Source organism: Heliangelus exortis, chromosome 19 (genome assembly GCF_036169615.1).
Source record: "Heliangelus exortis chromosome 19, bHelExo1.hap1, whole genome shotgun sequence".
NCBI classification, from domain to species: Eukaryota; Metazoa; Chordata; class Aves; order Apodiformes; family Trochilidae; genus Heliangelus; species Heliangelus exortis.
This window is the reverse complement of record NC_092440.1, coordinates 553,342-571,901: the sequence shown is the minus strand read 5'-3', so window position 1 is coordinate 571,901 and position 18,560 is coordinate 553,342. Positions and strand designations below refer to the sequence as shown.

Sequence of the window (18,560 nt, the reverse complement as noted above, 5' to 3'; positions counted from 1 at the left end):
GGAGGACTGAAAAATACCCTGTAGACACGTGTGCTTACTGGGGAGGCAAACACACTGCCTGACAAGAACACTGTCCCCCATTTCCACTGAAATAAAATATTTAGGAACATCTGCCTGAGTGAAGTGAATTGAAAGGACAAAGAGAGAGGGGAAAAAAGCAAAAAAAACCCAGCAGGGAACAGAGGAGATTGCTTAACTAAAGCTTAATGCTTAACTATATCATAGCTATACATGATTTTTACAATTTAAGAAAGATTTTGGATAGCACAACCTTCTCAGGTAAGACTGAAGTGGAAGCCCCTGTACTCAGGTGCACCCTAGATCTGTAATTCTCATGGTTTAAAAAAAAAAAAAGAAAAAAGAAGAAAATTCAACACCAAGCAAGCAAACAAAAAAAGCAAAAATTACAAAAAAAACCAAAACAGAAAAAAAAACCAAAACAAAAAAACAAACAAAAACAAACCCTCTCAGCCCTGTGGAGTCTCCTGAAATCAGATCATTTACTAAATTACATGTTAACATTTCCTTCTTTATCCTATCCATTTAAAAAAAAAAAAAAAAAAAAAAAAAAGCTGAACGGTTTTGTGTTCTCTTCCCTTGGGGCTTATCCCTTCTGCCCCTTCAGAGGGGGGGTCCATATGGCAGCAGAAGCTGTGCTGGGGCTCAGCTCCACTGTGACTTTTCTGGGGGGCAAAGCAAAGGGCAAACACTGCAGCAACTGCATAAACAAAATTCATCAAACTTTGTCATGCTTTGAATTCAAGAACTGAATTATCAGTGTCTCAAGGAGCTGAGTGATCATCCCAATGAAGCACCTTTCTTCTTCATATATACCTGATCAACAGCAGAATTACAGGTCTGAATGTATCCCTTTCCTTATAGAAGTAGACATTCCAACAGATGGACAACACACAAAGAACAGCCACTAAAAATCTTTTTAAAATAATGGACAAAAAATAAAATACTTCTTTTTTATATATTAAATTGCTCTCAAAATCAGGAAGAAACTGAGCCCATCACTGCATGCAGCACTTCTGCCTGAATCAGTGTTCTGCTGGATAAATCCCTGTGCTCCATCCACCCCATGCTGCCCTCTCCCCTCACACCCCCTGGAGCAGATTATCTAAATGCTACTACTACTGCAGAGCTGTTTGTGACAAGCAACAGTGTCAGGGCATCTGTATGTCACCTTTTATCTCTGCCAAGTCGCAGTGAAGGATTTAGCTGGAACCAAAATCCTATTATCAGATATCTTCCTGAACTCCTGTACCTGAGGACACTTCAGACACTACATGATGGCATGGAGGGCCAGAAGGCACTTCTGCAATAATACAGTCCACATATGCCATTATTAAAAGCCACAGACTAATAACGAGTGGGACTGCCTAAAAAGGACATGGTACTGACAGAAATTAGGTATTTTTCCTCACCTCTCCTAGTGAGATTTTGCCTTTGTGGGAGAGAAGACAGCCAGGAAAATTAATAGATTGTTACAAAGAAATGGAAGCCAGACTACACTCAAAAGGAATTTGAGGTGGCAACTAAGTACCTTCTTTCTCCGTGGCAAGTAAGAAAGGGCTACAATATTAGTGCTTGAATTTCAGACACTCTGGCAGATGCAGAAGATACTAACAAAGAAGTTTAGAGTGGCAAGCATGAAAGAAAGGGTAACCCAATAAAAAGACCCAACTGCTGATTTGCATGCCAACCACCACAGAATTTCAGGGCTAAATACTAAAATAAAAGACTAAAAGCAGCAGAAGGAAGGAAAATGAGCAAATGCTAACACACTGGGAAAGGAACCATGTCTTGCTAGAGTCTACTGCAAAAACAGGTTGGCAAAACAAAACAATGTTATGGGCTCAGAAAGAGACATAAGGTGACACAGAAGCTGTTGGGCCATCACAATTCACCTGCAGGTCCACACTTCTGTGGCTAAACACAGCTCTTGTTTCCCTACATTGAAAGAAAACATGGGAAACAAAAAAAAAAGAACCAAAAAAAAATCCCAACCACAAAAACAAACAGAAGAATGGTCAAAAGTATATATACCATAGAACAAAGAGCATTTAAGGATTAAATGCTGTTCAACCTAAAAGATGGGAACTCTGAGGGGAACAGCTGCTAACAAGATGTCTTCCAGATATCTACATTAGCAGGATGCAGACTCAAACCAAAATGGCTGATCTTTTTATTTTAGGGTAAAAGCTTAAGTATTAGTTTTAAAATTGTCTATTAAATGTCCACCTGGCTCAAGAAACCTTTCAATCAATGATATCCAAAGCTTGGGACATTATTCAAGAGAAGCATTGACCTTGACTTAATCTTACATTTCTTTTCCAGGTATTTGCTCATCTTTGTGGCAGGGAGGACACTTTTGCAGAATTTTTGGTTCCTCCATTCCTCACCCAGACACATTGCAGCATTGCTCTGAATGGCCAGAGCAAGCCTCCAGGTGAGCTCTCAAATGCAAAAAGCCATGGAGAGATTCCTACCCCTGACACCAAAGCAGCTGTTGAACTGATAACCCCCAGACAACAGCTGATCAGACCCAGCCAGCCTCCTGGCACTGCTGCCAAGCTGATGGACTCCTGACTCAGGAGTGCTGATCCCGTGCAACATCACTCAGCCAGGTACCACTCTGGCACCTTTGTGATCTTTAATAGCACATAAAGAAAAGGGTCAACAAACACCCTCAAGAAGCTTTCATCCTTGAGTCAATCCACCCACAGTCACTCAGGACCAACACCAGGAACTCCTGGAATATTTCATTATAAAACAAAAAATGAACGATGAACAAAAGAAGGAATTTTTGAGAGAAAACCTTTGGTACTTTCTACTTGAGTGGCATGGATTAGCAAATCTCCAGCCAAAAATCTCCTTAACCAATCCAGTAAATCTCAGGACAGAGCTCCAAACTCACAGCTGGGTCTCAGCTCTCTTCCACTGTAAAGGCTGTAACTGAATTAATCAGAAAAGCAGAAGGATAATGTGATAAGCATGACTGGAAGACAAAAGCCACTACTTGATAATACTCTTTCAAGTGAAAAAAAAATTTAAGTTAAAAAAAAAAAAGAAAGAAAAAAAAAAGGAAACTGAAAGATGGCAGCAACATCTCCTCAGGTCAGCATGTTTCAGGCACTTCCTCAGGCTGGTCCTTACCCAGCTTCTGTATCAACACAAACAAGAAATGGGAAGTTGAGCTGCTGGAGTTTCACCACCATGCATGAGAAAGGGAAACTGAAAAGCCAACCTGAACGACAAACCAGGTGCTGAAGAGTCAGGAGCTCAGGTTTCAGAGCTGCTACAAGGCAAGACCTGGGCAGGGCAGAAGCTTTTAACTCAGAGACCTGGTGGGGTTTGAGCTGCATTTGTGGGGAAGGAGTGGAACAAAGTTTACCCAGGTCAGAAGTGCATGTACCAGCACAGGCTGTGTTGGATGGAAGCATGCAGGGAAGTTGTATGCCCCGAAGCAAAATGCCATCTCCCAGACAAAAGACAGAAGGAATGGAACACATTCTTTTCATGTCAGAAACCCCAGGTTTACAGAGCCAGCCATCCTGCAGGCCAGGTTACAGACAGGACTCCAGGGAGCACATTGAGTTCCACAACACTTCACAGCTCGGCTCTTTAGGAAAGGAGTGTTTTAACTCCTTAATAGATACAGTTATCTGTTCTGTAGAACAGATAGTAAAATGATGGCCACCACTGCACACTTTAGACAGCACACACACAAAAAAAGGCAAACAAATGTGCAACCTGCTTGCCAAAGAATCCCTCCCCCTCTTTCTGAGAAGGTGAAGATTAGACTTGGAAGTCCCCTTCAAAAAGACAGAACCAGAACTCACTGATTGCCCATTTTCCAAATTGAAAACATTCTTACACAAAAGTAGTCCAACACATGAAAAGAGATGAAAAAAGACATGTCACCAGCAAGAGAGCCAAATTATAAGCAAATCTGCAAGCAAATGACAGAATCTTCTCTCTTCCCCCAAACTTTTTTTTTTTAAAACTGAAGGAGGAAGGAAATGTCAAACATCAGAGTCATACAATGGGCTATCAGAGGTTTCCAAAGCAAGTAATCTGGCATATGGGCAGAAAACAGAAAAAAAAAAAAAAAGGAAAAAAAAAAGGAGGGAAGAGGGGGAGGGACATGCTAGAGGAAGTAACAAGCAGAGTAAACTTTGGCACACTAAGTTAAAGAATGCAGTTCCCTTCTTCCAGTTTAAAAAAACTGTATTTAAGAGCTCAGTACCAGAACAGGTTTGCACACCACATTTAAGCAGAACTTCTTAGGGAATATCCACAACTGTTCACATAGCTGTTTTACACATGTGTCCATCACTGACCTGCAAAGCAAACTAAGCTGCCTGCCCAAATGGGTTCTGGCCCTGGCTCCTGGCCCCGGGCTAGGAAAGTAATAACAGCCCAGAAATACTGTCAGACCGTCCTGGTTCTTCATCATCAACAGCATCCTGACCAGTGCTGTCAAAGAAAGCTCAAATTGTTAAGCAGTCTGACAAAATCCCTTAGTTCTTTAAAAAAATCTCCACCTCAATAATTCTTCCATATGAATCTTTCTTAATTTGGAACAAAAAGTAAATAAAACCAGTACATGACTGGTGATGTACATTCATTTTACCAGCTTTATCACTGTCATTCCTGCAAAGACAAGAATTCAGCAACTTCTGAGAGAAGTAAATTCACTGAGGTTTCAACTCAAAACTTTATTAAAATGCACACACAAAACTGAATAACCAGAAATACTGAGCAAAAAACCTGAAACCAGCAAATTCAGAGTGAATTAATTAAACAAATTAACCTATTCTGTCAGCAAAGAAATTTTTTATATATAAAAATAGTTGACACAGTCACTATAAGGTGCTCCTGGGATGGATTTTATAACTTCCCCAGAGCTACCTACAAATTCAGTTATATTGTAGACATACATGAACTGAGATTCATAAAAACCTAACACTAAAAGATTGCAGATACACTAGAGGAGGTTTGAAAACTTCTTTTTTTTATTAGAACTTCTGATTTACAAGGAAGTTCTGGTTTTATACTGTAACAGACCAACACGTTTTGAAACTGATGTCTCATAGCTGTTACCCACAAATGCATCACTACCCAGAAGCTGAAGGTTGCCAATGCCTGGTCAGAAGGTACAAAAGTTTCCTCTAAATTTTTGTTTTCAATCCTCTGTTGTCACAAAATACTGCATTTTATGGGCAAACGTGGAACTATAAGTATAGGCAACAACAAGGCACTGGTGGAGCACTGTTAGCTCTTTTAAAGCTAAAAGATGAATTAAATAAAACTGCACTGAACAAGCTTTAAATCTCCTTCTCTAAGACATGAATTGTGGTTACACAGCCACTGGGATCTTGCTTCAACCCAGGCCACTGCCAAAACTCAGGGGGGGTAGAGAGAGGAATATGGGGGCTGTCTGGGGTGTGAGGAGGGGGAGAGGGTTTTCACTGGGTCAGTTCCCTGAACTTGAGCTCATGAATTCTTCTGGGGTCACGAAGGCATGGTTGAAAAGTCAAGGGGAAGAGAAAAACATTAAAGAGGAGAAAAAAACAATCCTCTGTAATTAATATTAAGTTCTTCTCATGAAGAGGAACAATACACTACACTGTACTGAAGTACAGTGATACTGAAATAAGTGTGTCATATCTTACACTACAAAATTAATTTTGGAAGACACTTGATTTTTCTCAATTTTCATGAGCTGATTAAATATATTCCTGAGTACTGGGACAAGGTCTTTGTGTATGTTCAAGTTAGTCTCATAAATGTACACACTGCCTAGGGGCACACTATACAAAAGCAACTCACAATAAAATTTCCTGTCTCAAAAAAAAAGTGTAAGAGCAAATGCCACTAAAAGCTCAAGTCACATTTCCACATGCACTGTGCTCAGGCAAGTGAACTGAGCTCCATGTGACTCCATGAGAAATAACATTTCTGAAACAGATTGAGGTAGAAAGTGAGAGTCAGGATTCATCAAAGTTCCTGCATAAGCCTTTCACATTTGTGAGGTCCTGAAAAACAGGCATCATCTTACCAAGTGAAATGCTAGGGACCCTCCCCATCTGAAAAGTTAAACTTACTACATGGTATCAGAAGTGCCAACATCATTTTAGAGTGCAGTGATCAAACTAATGCAAGACAAGAGAAGGAGCTGAAGCCACAGCAGGACCCAACACAAGCTGTCATTCCCACTATCACAGACCTCTCATCCCTCTGCACAGCCTTCAGCACTGGGTGCAGAGGGAATCTAACAGAGTGATTCTGTAATATTATGAGCTCTGCCAGAGCAGAATACTTTAATTGGCTGATTGTGGGAAGCTCAATGAAAGAGGATCTTTCCTAGGGTTTAAAAGCAGCCTAAAAGCTTGGGCTGAGGGAGGATGCCTCCATGTAAACACATACTCCACATCAACAAATCTTCTGGATTTGACTTGAGATCTTCTGTTGAAAACACTTGTGCACTTTGAAAACTGGCAAGATAATACTAAAACAAGCTTGCCTCTAGTCGGAGCAGTATTTTTTTCATGTGTTTGTGTTACTATAGCACCAACCAAGTTGCAAATCCCACTGTGCTAGACTCTACACAAAAAAGTGCACTACTCACCCACAGAACACTAAATGCATACATATAGACTTCAAACATAAGACTGTACTTGTCAGCCTTGACAACAACAGCCTGAAAAGACCAACCACCTATTCAGTGTTATTAGGCTGCCTGGAGGATCCCACAGAAAACTTTAGGAAAAGGGCTTGTAGGAAGGCAACACAGTAACTCTGTAAACATCAACTGGTAACCCTCCACAAAGAGACAACTAGAAAAAAAACTGAGACACTGGTTCATTATTTGGTCCTGGTGTCTGCCCGAGTTAGGAGTCAGTCAGCACTGAATGGAAAACAAAAGGCAGAGAGTTAGTAGTGCTGCAGACTTTGCAAGTGGAAGAATGAAGAAAGGTGCAAGGTGGTCCCAGCCACAGGATGCAACAGAAAATCTGTGGCAGCATTCTTGATAGGAGCAGGGATGCTCTAGCAAAACCCCACCAAAAGGATGCTGCTGTAAGGATGCAGTGAAGACTGAGTGGGTGTCATTCCCCAGGCTGATCAAGTCAAAGTAGTAATGACAGGTTTAAGCATTCTCATCCAGTGAACAGGAAGCAAAGATGTCCAATTTAATATAAAGTATAAAATTCCAGTAATATTTCCATTTTTTAGGTATTTAAAAAGCAATGCATCCACATACATGCCTGTATTTCCCAAGGCATAACATTTTTTAATACTTGAAGAGATTAAATAAATAGGAAAAAACCCATAAAAATTCCTCCTTCATCAAGTGACCAAAGTTAATCAAGTTAATGCATTCAGCAGCTGTATCTCACATGAACCACCAATTTTCCTTTTCCACTGAAGCTCAAAAATTCAAGTTTCTTTAGATTTTTTTCAAAAGAATTGCATTGTCAAGGAGGAAAATAATAGAAGAAAGGTCTACATATAGGATTAAAGAGTTCCTTCTAAACTGTCTTGCACATGACAAAGTGCTCTCAGAAGATGTGGATAAAAAAAATCAAGATCTAACAAATCAATTAATCTGTGGGGCTCTGAAAACTGGGGTTATGGTAACAATACTGCACTAATTATGTAGAGGAATCCAGAAATACGTATTTTCAGACAGTATTACAGCAACTGAAATGTATTTTTAAGATCTAGTGGCCTAGGATTTTTTTTTTTTTAACATGAGGCTAATATCTGAGTATTTTTCTTAATGATGCTCACATAAACAATGGCCATCTCACCCAAGGACTTGTGCTGTCACCACAGTCAGAACACAGTCAGGATTCACAGCCCCAGTATGTGTGTACGTTCAGAAGAAAACCCAGATTACCAAAAAAAAACCTGACAAATATTTCTTAGTGGTTAAGTTGGGAACTGCAAACATCACCCCTGCACACCCTGCTTTCTCTGTGCAGTAATCAGCAAACCTTAGTCACCTAACACAGATTAATTCCACTCTCAAAGCTGGACAAGCTAAGGGAATGTCACCCCATCTCTTTGCAAATCTGGGTCTGTTTTCTTCAAATTTACACCATCTTACATTTACCATTAAACTTCTGATTACTTTGACAAGGCATAATAAAAGCCTATGACTGAAGTGATTTAAACCATGAAATAAATCTTTTGTTAGCAGGAAGTGAGCAAGCTTTCTAATGACATTCTTCTAATTCTACCTTGTTACCTAATAGAATTCAGGACGAAGATAACCAAAGAATCAAATACTGAAATACAAATACATGCAAATTCACACCTACATAAAATTTCAAACAAGGAAGATATCTGCCCTGTAGTGATGTAACATCCTGCATGCCAAAGGAACAACCTACTGCTTGGAGCACTGCATTTATGATAATATAATAGCCAGGAATGAATACAGGTTAATTTACTGCTACTTATGGATTTGGTTGGGCAATCAACCATTTACTATACAGTCCTTTGCTGGCAATTATGCAACACCAAAGAACACCTCGCCAGCACCCCACATCCCACATTTTCTGCTGCCATGAGAAAAACCTTTAAGAAAATAATTCAAATGCCTTCTCAGATTTCCTTGGCTCCTTTCAGTGTCACTATGAAAACAGCATCAAAACTCAGTGACTGAAGGCAACCACTTCTGTTCCTGTTTGCACACTGAAAGTAGTAACAGCAGCAGTGACCTTTACAGTTTGTAAATTTGCCTTTGAACATTAAGGGGAACAAAGACACAATTTCTTCTCCCCCGACCTTTCTGGCAGCAGGTTTCCCCAAGAACACACTGGAACAAGCACTCACAACAGCTTCCATTTCAGGTCTCACCTTCAGTGTCTTCTCCAGGCAGAAGAGTCCTACTCTCACCTAGCCACCCACCACACAAAAATGCTCCTTCAAATTTTAGGCCACTCTTGACACCCTTTGCTGCACTCCTTTTCCAGCTCCAGTGTATGAAGCATTATGTAACTTCATCCCAGTTTTCAGAGACTGACTCCAGCTTTTGGATCCACCCTGGCAAGGGAGCCAGGCAGCTGTGGAAAGGTCTCCATACTTCAGACAAGCCCTCACCACTGCATGGTTAACCCTTACTCACAGGAGAAATCAACCCATTTCAGTGAAGCCACTTTTATGATTCACAATTATTCACAGGAAGACTGTTTGCCAGCTGGGCCTGAAATTTCAGTACAAAGCATATTACCTCAGAACATTTTGCCTCTAAATAGTTATTAGACAACTCTTAATTAGTGTTTAAATGAACTGGCCCTTAACAATTGCTTATGAAATACTGTTGTGATAAACAGACATGCTTATTCAGAAGCAGAAATTTTGAGTACTGCAAAAAGAGTTGGAGTAAACAGGATTTCTTCTACTGCTGTGCTAAAAACGTAGCAATTTCAGACAAAAAGTGTCTTTTTAACGAGCAAGCCTATTGAAGTGCTGCATATGCCAGCATAAACAAGTCTGTATCTGAGGTATACCCCGATGACAAATATGCAAACTGGCCAGTGGATCATCTTACTGAGAAATGCTTTATATTTAGAGCAAAATTCTACATTTCTTTGTGTAGGCTGCCTGTGGGTTTTTTCACATGTCAGAGCACACAAATGTTGACCCATTTTCTAGAACAGCAGTGAGCTCCAGCATCAGTAGAGAGCAATTCACCATGCAGACAACATGAGGGACATTTCATGAAAGGAGCCATGCAAGCCTGAGATCCCACTCTCTGGATCTGGATACACAAAGCTATCTTTAAAACCTAAACTGAAGACTGTGCCTTTCCCCTCACGTGAAATATTTTGAGCTGAGAACACAGAAGACATCTATACATTCTGGGCACCACTGATAAAAAGGAAGTGGTTACTAAAAAGCTTTTAGAAATATTTTTAGTAAAAAGATTCAGAAGAGCACTGCCTAAACTCTCTCTAAAGACCATATACAGCTGGCAAAAATAAGCTCAAAAACATGAACTGTTAAGCCAACCCAAATCCACTACAGCAAGCAGACAGACTCACCACAGAGCTCTGGGTTCTCTGGGGCAGGGAGTTAGCATTCCTTCTTCAACAAAACAAATGTTTGTGGGAAGAAATATTACTTATACATATACAAACAGAATCAGAGTAGATTGTAACTATTTCAGAGCTGCAATTCTTCAGTCAAGAGCATTTCTTCGCAATTCACACCCAAAACAAAGTCTGTGATAGAAAAATGTAATTGCCAACTCTTAATGAATCAATTTTTTAAAAAGATTTTTAATCCACCTCATTCCTCAAGAATGAATGAATTCCCATCAACAGTTGATTTAGTTTGTTCAACTTTTTGTTCTGTTATACTGAAAAAGTAAATGATTACCAAGAGTTTATCTAATTAGTAATCCAGACTACTGTAGCTTTAACACTTCATAAATTTTGAAATGAGTATGACAATTTGAGATTAAAGGCTCAGTGGTGTTGGCCACATACTTCCAGACACTATTTTCCTTCTCAGCATCTTACACTGATACAAAATCTTAACAAATGTTAATGTAATTTAAAATAAATCACTCTAATAGTTACTGTGATTGCATATATGGTACATTTAAGAAAAAAAAAAACCAACCAACGGGACTTTATTGGGGGTTTTTTTGCAAGTAGAGACAGAAAACAATAAAAACATTACAGTTGCATACACAGCACCACATGACAGGTATGGCTAGTTTCCACAAAGCTAACACAGGAGATTAAAGGGTTGCACCTTTAACTTTTTATTATTACTAAACTGACTTGCAAAATAATGTTGCTAAAATTATTCCAGTGATATATAAATACCCATTTAAAGTTTAACATTTCCCTAGTAGAGTAAGCTGGGCAGAAAAAAAAGAGACCAAACCACAGTAACTATGAAATAACCTCACTTATAATTTATGCTAATTGCACTCCAACAACTATTTTTCCTGGTGACAGATTTACAGATCATAACTACATGAGAAGTTGCACTTCTCCATTAATAAATGGGGACTTCACAGTTCTCTTTCTGTAAAGGAAAAGCCACTCATCACCTTGCTCTCACAGTCAGATACAACTGTCTCCCTTATGCTTACTGCTTTATTTCCTAAGAGGTAAGAGCAGTGTATTCAAAATCAGGGTAACAATTTCTGCATCTCCAGACACTGCTCATCAAAAAATGTCATCAGAAACATAGATACAAACTTACAGAACGTCACAGTCCTACAACAAGCCAGAGAAAAGAACTGTGCTTATTCACTAACAACATAAACACCCACCTTCAATTCAGGCAGAATTCTGATATGGGGAGGGGGTATCCACCATCCATCTTTCATACATGCCATTCCCAAACTTGCATTACAAGTTTTTACCTCTAATATACCGTGCACTAAAAAAGTCCCTCCTTCCCCCAACATTGCCCTTGGTAGCACTAGAAGGCTCTTGATGATCAAATAGTCCTCTCCTTCACTCAGGTGTTGCCCAGCCAGAAGGGAGAAAATTCCGATGCTTGTCAGGAAAAACAAAGCAAGGGATTTCCAAATGACTTTGCCCTTACACAGGGGCAAACACTGTTTTCTTGTTTCAAATTTAAATCACAAATCTGTAGCTAGCCAAAACTGATACCATAATTTCTGCAACATTAAACCAGGCGATACAAGTAGGAAGTTGTCAATTACCACTAAGATGGGCAGACAGCACCCGTGCAAACAAGATATCCACCATACTACAGCCTCAGCCACCGTTTTCCTTCAGAAAATAATAATAAAAAAATCCTAAGAGGTTGGGGGTTTTTGCCGTTTTTACCTCTTGCCCCCAAGCATGATCTCTGCACAGAGGAGAGCACGCTGTAACAACAGCTGACACGCAGCCACAAGAGCCCAGAGTCCCACAGACAAATCACGCTCCATGACTGCTGCTGAAATGGCGTTTGTCATTGTGAGAGGGGGAAAAAAAAAACAACCAAAAAAAAAAACCCAGTTCGTGTTGCACAAAGCACACAGAGGGCACGGAGTGCCAAGGGAGGCGGGGAGGAAAGCCTGTTTACCAGGGAAGATGGTCACACAGACAGGCAGCGGACACACATCCCGCAGCCTCTGCGCTCTCCTCCGCGGAGGAGCGGAGCCGGGAGATGGACACACACACACACTGGAACGAACCGCGTTAAAGAGCAAAATAAACCCGGGGAGCCGGGCCAGGGGAGGGGCCAGCGGAGGAGCAGCCCCACGGGCCCGGGCTATAAAGCCCCCGGCAGCTGCACCCAAGCGCCAAACTCAGCCCAAGCCCGAGGAAGCCGCGGACAGAGCCGCCTTCCCCCCCACCCCCCGTCCCCTCCCGCCCCCAGCCCCCGGGACACTCACTCCCTCCCTCCCTCCCTCACCCACTCACCAGCGAGAAGAGGTTGGAGTGACAATCCTCCAGGCTGGCCCCGTTCGCCACCCAGTTGGCCGCCGCGGTCATGATCCTCGGGGAGCCGTTCCGCTAGAGCGGGGCATGTCTGAGGAGCGGGCCCGGGGGGGGGGCAGCGGCGGCACCGCTCGGGCCGCCCCTCGCCGCGGGGCTCACGGCCGGCAGGGGGCGCGCCGCGGGAGGGGGTGGGGGGGGCGGTGCCGGTACCGGTGCCGGGGCGGGCCCGGCCCGATCCTCCCTACCCGTCCCCGGCCCGGGAATCCTCAGGCCGAGCGGCCCGGTCCGGCGGGGACCCTCTCCGTTGGGGGGCGGTCTCGGTCCAAGAAGCCCCTCAGCGCGCAGCGGGGGGGGAAGTTTCCTGCGGTCCTCCAGGCCGCCTCAGCACCGCCGGGGCGAAATGAAGAAGAAGATGAAGATGAAGAAGGGGGGGGGGGGCCGGGGGCCCTTCCTTCCGCGTCCAGGTCTGGCCCCCCCCCGGCCAGGGTTCACGTTGCGGCGAAGGGCGGAGGTGGAGGAGATGAGGGGAGGGTCTCCTCCCGCGGCCCGGCGGCGGCCCCGGCGGGACACGGGCCGGGCGGGGCGGGGGAGGGTCCCGGCCCCGGGCAGTGGCGGCGGCGGCGGGCGGGGGGCGCTGTCTGGCGTGCCGGCGGAGGCCGTGTCCCCTCCCCGCCCGGCCGCCCCTCGCTGCTGCCGCCGCTGGCTGCGGGCGGATGGTGTTTTCCTCCTCCTCCTCCTGCTGTTGCTGCCGCTGCCTCCGCCGCCTTGTTTTTTACCCTCCGTGCGGGCTTCCCGGTGCTGCGGGAGGCGGGCGGCAACCCCGGCCCGGAGAGGGAGCGCTGTCCCTGCCCGTCCTCGCCCCCCTCCGCTGGCGCTGCCCGCCCGGCGGCCCCGCTCACCCGCTCCTCCTCACACACTCGCCTCTGCCTCTCTCCACTCTGACAGCAATGGCGGCCGCCAGCCGCAGCTCGCCTCGCCATTGGACGACGGCTGACCACGTGACGCGCGCCGGAGGGCGGGGCCTCGCCGCTGGGGCTCCCCCCGGCCCCTCCCTCCGCCGCCGCGGTGCCCGCCGGTCCGCTGGGGGCGCTGTGGCGGGAGGGGGGGGTCAGGGGGACGGAGGAGCCCGGGGGGACCGGGACCGCGATCCGCAGCGGGGTCCGGAGCGGGACCCGGAGCCGAACCGCTCTCCGCCGCGTCGGACGGGACCAGCTTGGTTGCTGCGGCCCGGGGGCTCCGGTGCCGCTCGGTTCGAGGGGCACTCGCTGAGAGAAACGGTAATTTTCAGTAAGTTCCCGGGGGCGGAGGCAGCGGCAGAGCTCTGGGCTCTGGTTCTGCTGTTGCTCCGCTGCCGTTCGGTACCGCGAAACCCGAAACCCTCACCCGGGCTTTTCCGCGGCACCCGAGCGGTGTAAAAGCGTCTCGGAAGGCTGCTGGTTCGGCTGCCGCACCGGGCATCCCCCGGGAGCTCCCCCGGGAGAGTCAGGGTCAGCCCGGAGCCCCGCGGCTCTGTCCCAGCCCACAACGAGCCAGGTCCATGGGAACGGCTTTGGAGACATTGGGTAGAGTTTGTTGGGGTTTTTTTAGAAAAGTAACTCAAAAAATACCCAAAAGTTAAATAAAGAAATAGAACTAATTCCTGCAACAGTCATGTTCTGCAGAAGAAAGGGTAAGACATAACCAAAACCATAAACGCTAAAGATTTGTTTAAAATAAGGATATAATTCTTAAGAAATACATTTTTTTCACTGTTTGTAATGACCCTTTGATTCCACCCAGCAGAAGCCTGGTCTGCTTGTGCAGATAATGGCTCACCTGCCTGTGTTTCCCACTGACAGGAGTGTTACCCAGGTGATAAAAAGCAAACATTGCTGCTTAAAAGATGTTTGGCAAATCAGCTGAAGCCTTAATACACCAACGTAGCACATTTTCAATGATCTGATTCAGTGGAAAAAGTTCCCTCTCCCTGCTCAGTGGCAGCTTTCCTTATCATGGTTTCAATCTTATTTAGGCATCTTTTTTGCAATTAACTTTTCTTTGTAATAAATGAAGATTAGCATCTATTCTCATGACTGAATGGAGTTTGTTTGGATTTACCTCATGGTAACAGATCTCTGACACAAAAAAGCATCACAGCCATTCAGGTAAGTTACCTGCACAGAGCAATGGACAGAACTGAGGCCAAAAGGGAAGTTTCCACCAGGAGCAGTGGTCTTACCACGTGCAGCCTCCCTCTGACAAAGGTGATCCATGGTCCCTGTTCCTCCACTGTGCCTCCACACAGGAGCTGTCTTGCAAAGACTGAGCCTGTGTTAATGAAGGAAAAATGCTCTCAGAAACACAAATTAAATGCATTCAGTTACAGTTGCAACGTATTTCTTCTTTACACATAATTAGTCAGCCAAATAAATAGTAAACTAACCCTAGGGGGACACTTTTATCCTTCTTGAGTTCATTTTGGAGAATCAAAGGTGCTGTCAAAGCCCCAGTCTGGGGGGGAGCAAAGCAGCCAAACCACCAGAGCACAAGGACTGGACCTTGGACTACATACTGCCCTTCCTCTTGACAAGTCTTATAAACAGAAAACACAACCTGACACTTGAAAATATGTCAAGAAACACATACTAGCCAACAAACCTAAAAAACACACCTTTCCACATGAAAATCATGTACTTTGTTATCCATCCTATCACTAACGACACCTCAGGGCACACCAAACCCTTTGAGGAAGTATCTATTCTGTTTCTGGACTAAAAGAACATCCCTTAATATGAAAAAAAAAATTATTTTCTTATTATAGAAATATTTTGAAACTGAGAATCACATTATTACTTATACCAGAGAAAGCTAACAAGACTGTGCAGAATGAGACACTGCAGAATTCATGTTTCTTCCATATGCTGCTTACCCTCCAAATGGTATTTCCAGTTGTCAGCATTCCTCTTCTGGATCTTCCAAGTAGAGATGGCTTATTATACTTGATTTTCTCATTAAAATGTGGGGTATAACACACAACTCAGATCCATTTTCACAAGGAGAAATGTTAATATAATGTGCTGCTTTGGCCATTTTTCAGGATTCTTATGAATGTTAACTGCTCTTTAAATTAAAAATCTTTTAGCATAATTAAATTACCTTTAATGGATCAATGTTCTGAAGCTGAAGAGTCACTGCCTGCATTTGTGAGAGGCCACTCATCAAACACTGTGACCACGTCCCTGCAATGCAAAGTCCATTTTGGTTTTAAACTGAAAAAAAAACAGATAGCATCTCTTTAAGTAGTGTGCTGGTTACTTGACTTCAGGTTATGTTCAGTGGTCACAGACAAGAGGAGTCATTACAGTCCAGTCACTCACTTCACAGTGCCAAGCTGGGTAAGTTCCCTTGCTGCCTTCTGATAATAGTGCTACTTAACCAGGAATTGTTCCACTTGCAGGTATCAGACACAAGTGACACTTGTAGTAATTCTCATGCACAATTATCCCAGATGGTATGTGGAGGAACGTGTTTCCCAGCTCAGGGGATTTCAGTTTTATTCCCTGTTTTCTTTTACTTCTTTTTTAAATGTGATCAGTGAACACAAGCAATAACACTGGGATTTTCCACTTCAATAAAATTAGCATTGTTCCATAGTAGCAAGATAAAGGAATGTCTTAATTTCTTCTGCCAATGTCTCAGCTTGGAAGCTGCAAGACCAAAGTCAGAAGAAGTTTCCAGGCTGCAGGAGAACAGCTGGGACACACTTTGCCTTCACCATACAGAGCTAATCAGCCCTCTAGGAAGGAGCTAATTACCTGCCCTTACAAAATCTGCCCAAATAATGATGGTGAGCTTGTTTTATTCCAGAACAACTTACCCAGAGCTTACAGTGATGATCAAACCTGTTCTTCCAGGAGGATGGCTCAACAGTTTCGTAGATGTTGTTTTCACCAGCAGGTGTTGCTTATGCTTCAAACTAAACATGGAGGAAGAAACAAAGATGTCAGGAGGCTAAAGCCAAGCTAAAATGCCAAGTAGTTGCTTGGTTTTATTTTGTCTTCAAGGATGATCACTTTGCTGTATTTCCAAATACCTGCAATTGATGAAAAGAGTGTTTCCCTGAGGAACACAACTGCCCTGAGCACTTGGCTCAGGGCTCTCCCAGCCCTGGGTATGCAGAGTTTGGCTCCTCTTCCACCAGCAGCAGAGCTGGAGCTCAGCCAAGTTCTGTCAGTGTCAAAAAGCACCAGCACTTGACACTCCATGTCAAAGACAACTGATTTCTAGGGAAAAATGTATTTTTTCCATGTATTGAAGTGATACATTATGGTCATTCACTAGCACAAAATCCAGCTTTTGCAGCACAACCAATAATTGCCTTGTGTCTCGTTGTTGCTGTTTGCTAAATTTCCCTCTCCAGTTGCCTCTACCAGCCAGTAATGGAAAGGACAGCATAAGGGAGAGTTATATGAGACCCAGATTATTAATATAATAAAACAAATGGATTTTAACTATTCTACGTGTCAAAAAGCAAGAAAGAATATTTTATCCATTTCCCTCCTGCCCCTAAGTTGCTCTTAAATAAAGTATACTCAATTTTGGGAGTTCACTGAAGAATACTAAAACTCCAAGAACTTTGGATTTCTTTTGCCTATGGTTTATGTAGTTTGTTTATAGCATGTTCTTGCAATACAGTGCAGGTTATGAACAGCCTAATTTCAGGCTTGTTTCCAGTAGTCCTATTGTCTATTTATAATGACATTTCTTTAAAAATACAACTTCATTAGAAAGTTAGCCTGTCAGAGGGCACAGCATGGTCAGGACTGTGGGAAGGGTGTCCAGAAGAGCTTCATGGGCTACTCTGAACACTATACCAACACTACATGAAGGACCAGTTTGAGGGGAGATAAATGACCTTGGAAAGCCACCTTTGGGAAGTTTCCTCACACCCACAAGATAATGTTGAAAGAAATCTGCAAACTACCATGGAGGACTTAGATTAACTGAAGATCATATCATTAGGAAAGAGAAAAAAAGAAAAAGCTCAAATTAATAGGTGAGTCCTAATGACAGGAATGAGATGTTTGATCTTACTCTGATGAAGCAAATGTGAAGCTGTGCAAGGAGCTAAAAGAAACAGCTATATTTTTATCAAAAAACAGACTAATTGTCTTAGTAGTACCTTGTTCTCTGGATTGTAAAAGACAGAAGGAAAAGGATGGAAAGGCAGGAAAGGAAGCTGTGGGAGAGGAGCCCAGGGAAGGTCTTCAGCAGGAGCTGAGTGAGAGTGGGGAAGAGTGGTATGAGCAGGGGAATGAACAGGGGAAAGGAAGGAAGGCACCAGAGGTGCCTGACTAGTTATAAAGAGTAACCTTGGTAGCACAGTGCCTTAACTAGCATTGGAAGTGCTAGGGAGTTGTAAAAAAAAATGGTTAAATTTGCTGTGTGAAGCCTAAATTGCCAAAAAAACAGTCCAAGGAAAGAAAGGGAAGGTGCCTAGAAATGTGGCTTTGGATGGAAGGATAAAACCAGTTCAGGAACAGAGAAGTAGATTGATTTCTTTCCCACATCATAGTGATATTTAGATGACATTTCAGGTGTAACTGGTAGGGATGAAGCAAAGAGCAAAATGCAAACCGTTACTTTCAAGAAAATGTAATGCTAAAAGTAGAGGTTGTTGAAAAGAGTAACAGATAAGATTAAAAAATAGAGCTTTAGGCAGTCCCATTTGACAGGCAAAATGCTGTCGCTGTGGCAGCAGGGTTTCACTTGCTTTTCTAAAAGAAGAATGAGAATTCTCTGGGTGTCCCAGGGACCTCAGGGTCTGTGGCATGAGATCTACTACAGAGTGAGCTGGCCAGCAAGATCTTGCAAAGGCAACTACCAGAGAAAGACAAAGAAACATGTTTATTTTTAGTTGGAGGTAAGGAACAGTTTTGTGCACCAGCATGCCCTGTTGGTTTCTGTGAGACATGATTGTAAATCCTCATTTAAATATTCTGCAGAACCAAAGCAAATGAGTTACTTGGAAAAACAGCAAGAAGCAAATGACAACTGAAACTATTAAGGAATGAAAGGGGAGGCACGATTTAAGCAGAGCAAAATGGCAAATACTTTTTAATTGTAAATTATTTTTCCACTCAA

The 18,560-nt window shown here is 43.4% G+C and overlaps 1 protein-coding gene across 2 annotated transcripts in view; it reads right to left on the bottom strand.

Moving 5' to 3' along the window:
- The window catches only part of MED13L (mediator complex subunit 13L), a 176,639-nt gene extending 164,078 nt beyond the window's left edge, over positions 1-12,561 (bottom strand). Inside the window, exon 1 of one of the 2 annotated variants that reach the window (XM_071762972.1) lies at positions 12,420-12,561. In XM_071762972.1, the coding sequence (XP_071619073.1) occupies positions 12,420-12,491 (72 nt within the window). In that variant the 5' untranslated portion in view covers positions 12,492-12,561. Of the gene's footprint in view, positions 1-11,837; positions 11,970-12,419 lie in introns of those variants that run through there. The other variant, XM_071762974.1, reaches the window with a different exon arrangement.
- Positions 12,562-18,560: the final 5,999 nt, after the last annotated feature.